The sequence below is a fragment of the Brachionichthys hirsutus genome, chromosome 20, assembly GCF_040956055.1.
Source record: "Brachionichthys hirsutus isolate HB-005 chromosome 20, CSIRO-AGI_Bhir_v1, whole genome shotgun sequence".
NCBI lineage: Eukaryota > Metazoa > Chordata > Actinopteri > Lophiiformes > Brachionichthyidae > Brachionichthys > Brachionichthys hirsutus.
This window is the reverse complement of record NC_090916.1, coordinates 8902766-8913021: the sequence shown is the minus strand read 5'-3', so window position 1 is coordinate 8913021 and position 10256 is coordinate 8902766. Positions and strand designations below refer to the sequence as shown.

At 48.1% G+C, this 10256-nt stretch overlaps 1 protein-coding gene across 1 annotated transcript; it reads left to right on the top strand.

Moving 5' to 3' along the window:
• The first annotated feature begins 858 nt into the window (after positions 1-858).
• On the top strand, positions 859-3438 carry hlx1 (H2.0-like homeo box 1 (Drosophila)). Its single transcript, XM_068753950.1, has 4 exons — positions 859-1288; positions 1708-1896; positions 1997-2181; positions 3112-3438. Exons 1-4 carry the CDS (start codon positions 859-861, stop codon positions 3436-3438), a joined length of 1131 nt encoding a protein of 376 aa, XP_068610051.1.
• Positions 3439-10256: the final 6818 nt, after the last annotated feature.

Here is a 10256-nt window from a genome sequence, read left to right as displayed (position 1 = left end):
ACCCCCCCCCCCCCCCCCCCCCCCCCCGCGGATGAAGTCTCTGAAGTTAATTGTGTTTTCGTTTCGGAGGGGAATAGGTTTCCTCTGTTTATTATGAGCGTGGAGACGGATTTGCGTCACCGCGCGACTTGCAGGTCGAGATAAAGTAGCACAAATATTGAAAAAGGGAAGTTCTAACAGTCATTATAAAATGCCCCCCCCCTCCCCCCTTCCCCTCGCTCCGGAAGAAATAAGGATTTCTTCTGTATCCTAAAATACTAAAATAGCTTCTATTTCTGCAGGAATATCCGCTCATTTAACGCGAACCCCAGCCCATCATAAACAGGAAGTCTTGGAGCTAAAACTCTCACGGTTTTTTTTATTCACCTTTAATGATAAATAAATAATAAATAAATAATAAATAATAAATAATAAATAAATAAAATAAATAAACGTTATATACGTCGTTATTTGTATTTTTTACAACCTGTATTCCTGATTTCTATAAAGAAAAACCCGAAAAGAGCGCGTCAGCGGAGATAATGTTTTTTTTGTGCGCGGTGATGGATCCATCATCAAAGGCTCAAAATTGCTCCAAAGTGTCCCGATCATATACGAATTACACTTCCAAGGGCGTTATACGAGCCAGCGCGCAACAGCCATTGGCTCAGGAGGCAACCAATCAGCGTCGGCGGAGGAACTTCGGCGTGGAACTGCAGGGTTTGTATATCAGAGCTGGGAGAGAGTTTTTGGCACAGGCGCGCAGAGGACGGCCATCTACCCCCGTGAAACGCGCGCACTCCCCCTTTCATGTTTTACATGCACGTCCGTTTATGAGCTTCTTCTCACGCACGGTAAAGACGTATTCGAGGCTTCGGGATGTACACGGCCGGGCTCAACCCGTTTTACGCATCCAATTTCAGCCTCTGGTCCGCGTACTGCGCGGGGGGCTTCGCTGTGGACACGATGAAGAAGCCCTCGTTTTGCATCGCAGACATTTTGCAAGCTGGAGATGCCGAGAACATGCAAGGGTCGTCGGCTCTGATGGTGCACATGGGACCCCACCGCGCGCAGCCGGGGCACGCCGGCGCGTCGCCGCTGCGCCCTTCTCCCGTGGCGGCGGAGCCCTCGGTGTACGGCCCGACGTCCCCTTACCACAGACACGGACTACAGCTGACATCAGTCTCCAGAACTGCGTTCAACTCCCAGCAAGCCCCCCCGCCTTCAAGCAAAGACCTCAAATTCGGAATCGATCGGATATTGTCGACAGATTTTGACCCAAAGGGCAGAGAAAAGTCAACATTAAGAGGTGAGAGGAGATATTTTACCCGTGATGCTCCTAGAGAATAAATAAATGAACAATCAGGAGTTGGAGTTATTATTTTTAAATGCTATAATTAATTAAGAATGCCCCCAACTTGAAGCAACAATTTAGAAACGCGCATCTCTCATGTGAAAAGTCAGTTTATAACACGCAGAAAGTTATTTATAGAACAGCAAGAGGGCAAATGGCCTCCTAATACACGCTGTGGGGACCCCCCCTTAAAGCCTTAAAGCTTTTACCCCCCCCCCCCCCCAAACCAGAGAGGTCAGGATCAGCTGGAGGACGCTTTCCAGGCACGCATGAACCCAGGCTGATGTCTCTAAATACCAGACCATTTATGTCCCCCCCCCCCCCCCCCACCGAGGTTGTGTCACTCCGATAACTCATCTCTCGCTCTGCAACAGATCTCACATCCATCGTTAGCTCGAACCGTCAGTCAGGGATCCATATCCCCCCCGTTCAGCCTGCGGCCAGCCAGTACTTCTCCATAGAGCCCGGGATGAGCGACGCGCCCTCCATGATGAGTTCACTAGGCAGCAGCATCAGCAGCAGCAGGCAATCAGGCCAGCATCAGTTTCAGGACACCTTCCCAGGTAGCCATGAGGCTAGGAGGCCCCTGCGCGCTGCATGCTTCCATGTTCTCCTGCATGGTGGGGGGGTTCTACTACCTCATCTCTTCTTCGTGTCTTCCAGGTCCCTACGCCATACTCACCAAAGACACGATGCCGCAGACGTACAAGAGGAAACGGTCGTGGTCGAGGGCGGTGTTTTCTAACCTGCAGAGAAAAGGGCTGGAGAAAAGGTTCGAGATCCAGAAATACGTCACCAAGCCGGACAGAAAGCAGCTGGCGGCCATGCTCGGGCTGACGGACGCGCAGGTGAGAAGCAGCTCCGGAGGGGCGGAACTCACTGCAGGCAGGCGTCCTATTGGTTTAAGGCTTTGTCATTATTTATGGTGCATTAAAAAACAAAAACAAATAATTAACATTTCCAGAGAGGCCTGGAAACAGACTTCCTAGAATTCGTTCATAGTTTTGAATAAACTAATATTATTATTATGAATTAAATAATATTTGATGATGTGATGCCTATAATATATGATCGTGTTTTATTTCATGACATTTGCCTTTAACGCAGGAGAGTGCATTTCATTCAATCAATCAGGCTCAGAACCCGGACAGGATTTAAAGTTTCTGGATTTGGAGGAGCCAAACATTTAAAATTTTGTTAAATGTTTTATTTTGGGGTTTTTTTTTGGATCCATGCACACACCAATCCCTGAAATATGACCGAATTTCCCTTCAGTCATGCGTCATGCCCTTAGAAACGGTGAAACACACCTTTAACTGAACTTGCCATCCAACCTGAGGCGAGTCCCACCGAACTTGAGCAACACTCACTCCTCTCGACGGCCTTTCATCACTGAGCATTGCGTTAGCCAACATTCTATTTGCTGTTACTTCTAACAGTCGTTATATTTCCGTCACCATGCTTTAGAAACGTTAAACACTATTTGTTTTTATTTTTTACGGTGACGTTTTGGTCGCAAAAGAGTTTACAGCGACTTGCAACCCCGTTTTTCTTCATTACAATAAAGAGGAATTCGTCATAACATGTTTTTAAAATATATAAAAAAATAAAATAATGTGATTAAGATCTTATCACATATTTCTACTAATTATTTCTTACCACTCATACATTTTTTTCTGGCTATGTAAGGATCAAATTAAGCAGAAATAAATGCGTAAAACTGAATGACGCACAGAACGCGCCTGATGAACAGTGGCTGCGTGTTTATCTCCATGCAGGTGAAAGTCTGGTTCCAGAACAGGCGCATGAAGTGGAGACACTCCAAGGAGGCCCAGGCTCAGAAGGACAAGGAGAAGGAGCAGCCGGAGAAGAGCACGTCGGAGGCCGGAGGCAGGGAGCCCAAGGAGCCGGCGGAGTCCGACTGCGAGAGCGAGGGCGGGAGCGAGTGCGAGTCCGACGAGGCTCCGGAGGAATCAGCGGACGCACGTTTGGACCTTTCTGAGGTCAACAAAACCAGCGTGATCATGAGCGGCGGCGCGCCGGCGAGCGGCACGCAGGCGGCGGCCTCGGTGCCAGACTCGCCGCCCTCACAGACACTGATCTGAGCGCAGCTCGGAGCTCCAGCGAATGAACCACAGCAGCGCGTTTAACGGCAGCGACGTCGAGACGCGCCCGGAGCAGCAGCTTCTCACTCAGTACCGGGGCCGCCGCCGCCGCCGCCGCCGCGGCCGCTTACACGCTCCGTGGAAGCTGCCATGACCTTCGCTTTTAGCTGCACGGACACGAGGAACGCAGTTCCCACTCCATTTGTGACTTTAATTATTTTTTTTCCGTTTTCGTCTTATAATAAATGATAAAGCGCAGCTTCTAAAACGGGACTTCCTGCCACCTCCAGAGTTTCCCTCTCAGCAGCTTCGGCATGAATCACGTTTCTGCTCATCTGGAGGAAACACGAGGTTGTGAATTTTAATTATAGGTTATGAACCACTCGTCTCACGTGTTCACGGATTCTTTTTTTTGTGGATATATTGTGATATTTTGTTAATAATTTGCACTGAAAATATTGTAAATAAAATATTTCTTACTATCAGATTATATTATTATTATTAAATCGTTTAATTTGCTTGTGTCTTTAATTATTTAAAATTACACTCGAAATAAAATGTAAAATGTTTTATTTGAACATTTTCATTTTGCATTTAAGAGATAAAATCAAAAGTCTCCGCAGCAACAAGAAGAAGTTTCCTGCATTTTGTTCTAAATATGCCACTAAATAAATTAAATGAATTCCTTATTATAAACACGCTTTCAAAGGTGGTTTTGGGCACAAAAATAAATGAATCAATCTGTTTCTTTCTATTAAAATAGCCTCTCCAACGCATTTGAAATAAACCTAATTAGAATTAAAAGGAGTAGAAACTGAGCTCCTTCTTTATTTGGCTCTGGACCAGATCATCCCTGCCTTATAACCTTAAACATCGTCTCCTCCTCTCAGCGCGTTAATGTAACGTCAAGGAAAACGTCTGCAGCACCAGCGAGCGAGCAGCAGGATAATTTATAGTTTGTATACATTGACTGACTCCAGATAGCAGCGGCGACCCGGATGAGTATATTTTATGTGTCCAGACACAGATAGCATCAACATCTCCTCCGGAGCGCGTCACGCCGCTCAGAGGCAAAGAAGAAGAAGAAGAAGAAGAAGAAGAAGAAATGTCCTTTCACAAACCGCGTCCTCATCACAGCGGCGTCGAAGCGCGCAGCGGGATTTCTGCATCTGCCTGCAGCTGCAGCGTCATAAAGCGCGTTTGAGGAGATTCACTGCCATGACGTAACGACCCCGCCCTCATTTTAAACGTCTATAAAGCCGCCCCGTGTCTGTCAGAGTAATTATGTTTTATAAGAACTCTATAAATCTGGAACACTAAATTTCAGGTGAATTCTTACGACTATCCATCCATCTGTAACCGCAGGGGGGGGGGGGGGGGGGTGTCCAGTCAGACCTGTGGGCAGCATCACTGGTCTGGGGTATGTTCTCCCTTCCTCCAGTTCAGAAAACATGACCGAGGTGAATTTGTTGGTGTGAATGGCTGCTTGTCTCCATGCACAAATGGATTTAAGGTTTCTCCACCCTGAGCCTCTGCACAGTTTGACCTGGGACGGGTTCCAGTCCTCCTGCAGCCTGGCTGTCAAGTCGATATTAAATCGTTTAAAGACTTAAAAAACAGCTTTTCGTCTTCCCCTTGAGCAAAAAAAAGAAAACCAATTCAGGCCTCCTTGGCCTAAACTAGGTGCTAATTCGAGTCCTGTTCGTGGACAGGAAAATAAAACAGGGGAATACTTTGATCTCAAATGCGTCTTTAAAACTCCTTCTATTTGGGCTATTTAAAAATGTGTTTGAATATTAAATCAATTTCTTGCAGGATAATTTGACGACTTCCCTTTTATTGTCCTGCAGAGCAGAAACGCAATCATGCTTTAGAGTATTTAAATCAGTATTTCAACCTGAACAATTTTATAAAATTTTATACATCACCATTATAGTTTCTCAATAGTTGACCTCAGATAACAATAAATAAAACTTTATTTGGCTGCAAAAATATGATTTATCCTCTGCAGTTTTTGCTTTTATTGGGTGCAGCTTCTGTCTTTCCTCTCCATTAGCTCATTGTGCTTCTTCTTCTTCATGGGTTTACATCTCTATCAGTAGGCTCAAAGCCCTCTGGTATCTGTAGTCATGTTAGCAGCAACCCAGACCACCGGCCTCTCCCCACCACGGGGTCCGGAAAGAGGAGCGACCCCCAGCCGTGCAGTCTTAGCTTAGCAGCTTGAATTTCACTTTTCATTTCGGGGGTTTCCTTTCCATGCACAGGGACACAAACTCCAGCGAAGGCTCGTGAAAATTAATGACGTGGACGGCACCCGTCGTCTTAAAGCGTTTAATTCAAGCTGGAAGAAGAAGAAGGAGAAGGAGAAGGAGAAGGAGAAGGAGGAGAGAAAAAAAAGATGGCGGCGTTCCGAAAGCACGCTTCCACAGAAGGCCTGGAAATCCCCGCGCACTTTATCAAGCCGATATTAACCGTTAAACGCGCACATATTAAATGTCCGGGTGGGTCCGAGTCTGGACGAGCTATAAATTACGCGAGTATTTGCAAACGTACAATAACAATAACAATCCCAACGCTTAGCATCACACCGAGAGGCCTTGATTTGTGTAACTGTCCTCAGAACCTTTATGAGCAGGACAGGAGAAAGTCCACCTGGCCTCCCATTAAGAGCCCCCCCCCCCCCCCCCGGCAAACCCCGGGACGAGGCGACGCGTAAAACAAACCAGCCTGTGCAGGATTCACCAATAAATTCTTACACCGTGAAAAAGGAGCTGTGCCAAACAAATCAAATGATGTCTGAGTAAAGAGGGGGGGCTTCCCCCCCCCCCACTAAAAGCTGCGACGTTTCTGCCTCTTTGAGGTATTATCTGTGAGGTCGTTTGATAGGCTGATGGAGATTTCTCCTCCGCTGTCGCAATGCATCAGAGGAGGCCTGAAAGCAGGAGGAGAGGAGAAGGAGGAAGAGGAGGAGGATGAGGAGCGCTCCGACGTTGAGCTGTAACTCAGCCGGTGTTTGGGAAACATGCAGCAGGCAGAAAAGCGATTCTGCTCCTTCCTCATCACACAGACGGTTGTGATGATGATGATGATGATGATGATGATGGTGTCGCGGAGGAAGAAGTCCTCTTTAGGTTAAAGTTAAACAAGCCTTTAAATCTGCTTTCATTTGTGGAACAGACATAAGAGAGTTTATAATAAAGATTCAATATTATTGTTTTCAGTGTCCAAAGTACAAGCTGTCATCAAGAAGAAAGAGTTAAACCTTATTTCTAATACATTAAGATGAAGGTCTCAGAGTTTTTAAACAATTACAACAAAGTTATTTTTTAAAGGCAAATTTAAATGGTTATTTTGACAAATGTATCATTAGTTGTGTAAACAAGGAGAAATCAGGAGCAAATAGAGTTTAAAAAAAAGAGAGTTTTGCTACCGTTTTGAGACAAATTTGTGTTTAAAGGACCGGTGAACGGTGACTGGAGAGGATGGGGACTTGTTTCAAAAATATTTATAAAAAAAAACCCGATGAAAATGATCATTTTCCACCTCAGTGTTAATTTGCATCACAACGAAGCTGAATATGATCTCGTCCGGTGCGTCTAAAGTCTTGTGTCGCTCATATGATGCTGACGTCACACATCATGACTTTAGAGGATAATTTCATACATTTGTTTGGAAAAAGGACAGAATTTTAAAAAAGAGCGCAGAAAAAAAGAATAGAAATACTCAAGTACTGCATGCATGGGGGGGGGGGGGGGGATACAACTGCAGTATCTGAGCGAATACACACTGATATATTTTGAAGTTTTATTTCCACTTCTGACATAAAGCACTGCGCCTGTTTTAAACGCCGGTGTCAGCTGTTGGTCGACGTGCGTCACACCCCAAAGCGAAAAGTGCGCGTTCATCATCAGTGGCGCATTTTATTCAGTGCGCGTGGATGCTCTGGCGGCGGCTCTGATTCCTTCAGAGGTATGTTTGTTCCATCAAACGCTGATTCACGACATCGGCTCGATGCTTTTTCTCTTCTTAAATGAGTTCTGAATCATCGGCGTGAGACGCGACTTCCTCCCGAGACGAGAAAAATATTATTACACTGTAAAAAACATTAACAAAAAAACACTTTAATTTGATAGCAGGGCAAAATGTTTCCAGCAACCCCCCCCGGTATCAAATCTTTTATTTATGGGCCTTTATTCCGAACACAGTCGGGCTGTTTCTCCCCTGCAGAAGGAAAGTGTGTAGCCGACATGGAGAAAGTGTGAAACGCGCGTTACGCACCACCGGAGAGTTCGCGTTTGATGTATTGCGCGTGAAACGCTTCATATTGCGCAGGAAATACGTCTTTTTTTTTTTGGCGCACGCGCAACAAGCGTGACAGTGGAGCCCACCTCGCACGGGAGCTGCCGCCACATTATTGAGTGTTTTTTTGTATTTTTTTTTAACATGTTCGCAGTTTCCACGCAGCTTGGACTCGCTTTCAAACCCACGTCGCTGCCAGCAGTTGGGAGTGGAAGAAGCGAAGAAAGGGGGGGAAGAAAGAAAGAAAAAAAAAGACATCAAGTTAAATTTAAAGATGTGTTTCTCTTGGACGCCGCGGCCCCGCTGCCATAAACCAAGGGAGACATTTTCATGCTCCACATTCTTCATGGTTTCTCTCAGAGTTTCCTCCCTTCCTTTCTCACTCCACCTTGGCTCCAGAGACACCTACTGCTGGTTCTGGCTGCGGCCCACAACCAGCGGGGTGCTGCCGGGGGGGGGGGGGGTGCCCCCCATCCCGGCCCGAACGGGAGCGCTCGTCCTTGGATGCAGACAGGATCCCGTGGAGGATCCCCTGGAGGATCCACCTCCCCGTTCACCGCCCGTCCTAAATAACACACCGGCCGGCAGGAATCGGTTCCGAGCCCGGAACCCTCTGACCCACCGCCATGTTTTTAATGTGGAGCCGTTTTATTGCAGGCTTGCAGCCCGTCGTCCCGAGCCAGACCTGCGTGGTGCAGAAGGTTCGGTAATAATTAGGGCTGTGAATCGGCTCCGGTTCGACCGCCTGCGAGGCCTTTCCACCGAGGGCCGGAGTCATTGAGTGATGCGCACGCTGGGAGGGAGGGAGGGGGGCACGATCCAGCCGCCCGCTGAGACGCAAACGCAAAGCAGAGGACGTAAAACGCGCTTGCGTTTTAAACGAGCTGTCATCAGCAGCAAATTTTCACTCGGCTCACAGAAACCGGGACTGAAACCGCCTGCGGCTTTCCGACTAACCGGGCGTTCGGTCCAAGCGTCAGACTGAGCCCAAATTATGTCGGTGAAAAGGAGAGAACCTCAGAGCTGCAGACTTTTATTATTCCTCTCCGAGAGGAGAATATCGGATTATACGGTCAGGATTTGGGCTTGTTCTAAAGTGAGGGCTCGAATGTTCAAATTATTATTCCAAAAAGTGGACTTTTGTGTCATAAAAATGTAAACCGGCTCATTTTGGGCGGAACTTCCGGTTCAGTTGGACGTTAAAATGAAAGAAGGGCAAGCAGGGGCGGACTCAGGTGGTCTGAGGGTCAGGGGTGAAGGAAAGGCTGAGGGGCACCCGGTGGGGGCACTAAACCACGACCACGAAAGGACACACACAAGCCTGCTGGCAGACAACTATTTGTTCAATCATTACAATACTTTACTCACCAGAACCCCCCCCCCCCCCGGGGGGGGGGGGACCAATCACAGCCCGCCATGTCACTGGGCTCATTGCTCACGCCTTTTATCTGATAGCATCGGCCATTATCTGCCTCCCCGGTCACACTCCGTTGTGTGCATCTACGTGTGTTTGTGGTGTCAGCACTCCACGGAACACACACACACACTCCCCGGACTGATGCTGATGGATTAGGGGAGGGGGGTTCTTCTTCACGACTCCCGCTCGTCGAGGGGAGGAGAGGGCAAGAGAGGGGAAAATAAATAAGACGTCGCTTGGGTTTATCTTGTTCGTGTTCCAAAATAAACAGCGCGACGGCGGGGAGGACCGCAGGGCCTTTCATGGCCGCCGAGCGTTAACGCGGACCCTTTGATCAAAACAGTTTGGATGGAGAAGGTGCCACGCGGCTGTCGCCCCGGCAACCGCAGAGGAGACACAAACGGGTGACTTATAGACAGCGGCGCCCGCTTTCACATCCAGATCCGGAGCCAGATTCCTTTCAGCTCGTGTCGAGGACAGATTTAGATGTGGGGGGGGGGGGGGGAGAGATCAAGATGGCCGACCTTTCTTGGCAGGAGCGCCATTTTTAAGACTGCGGCGTTGATGCACTTCAACGCAGAGCGTGATCTACGCCGGTTTACCGAGGGTCACATCGCCAGAGCTTCCACGCAGAGCAGAAAGCGCAAAGGCAAGCCGTCCTGCTCTGGCGTGCACGTATTGAAGCGCACAAACATCAGAGCGAGTGCACGCCCTTGTAACCCATATGTGCACGGGGTGAGAGTTCAGTTCCTGCAGGGGTTTTGTTTGGAACATATGACACTGCACAGCTGGCCAAATCATCCGCCTCTCAAACTTTACCAAGCGTCACCAGATCCAGCTGCTATCAGTGGAGAGTGGAGTCATTTCCGCTCGGGGACGGACGGAGGCCTCAATGGCGGGCCTGACCCCCCCCCCCCCCCCCCGCTGTGTTCGAGGGGCGTTTAGTGTGTCGGTTAAACCACGCTCAATCAAAGAGAGAAAAGGTTTAGTGCCTCATGGCTGCGTTTAAATGTTCCAGAGGCACGATAAATGTTTGTATTAAACGGAGCAAACCTAGGGATGGTGGGAGGGGGCGGGCGGGGGGGGGCGTTTAATGGCATAT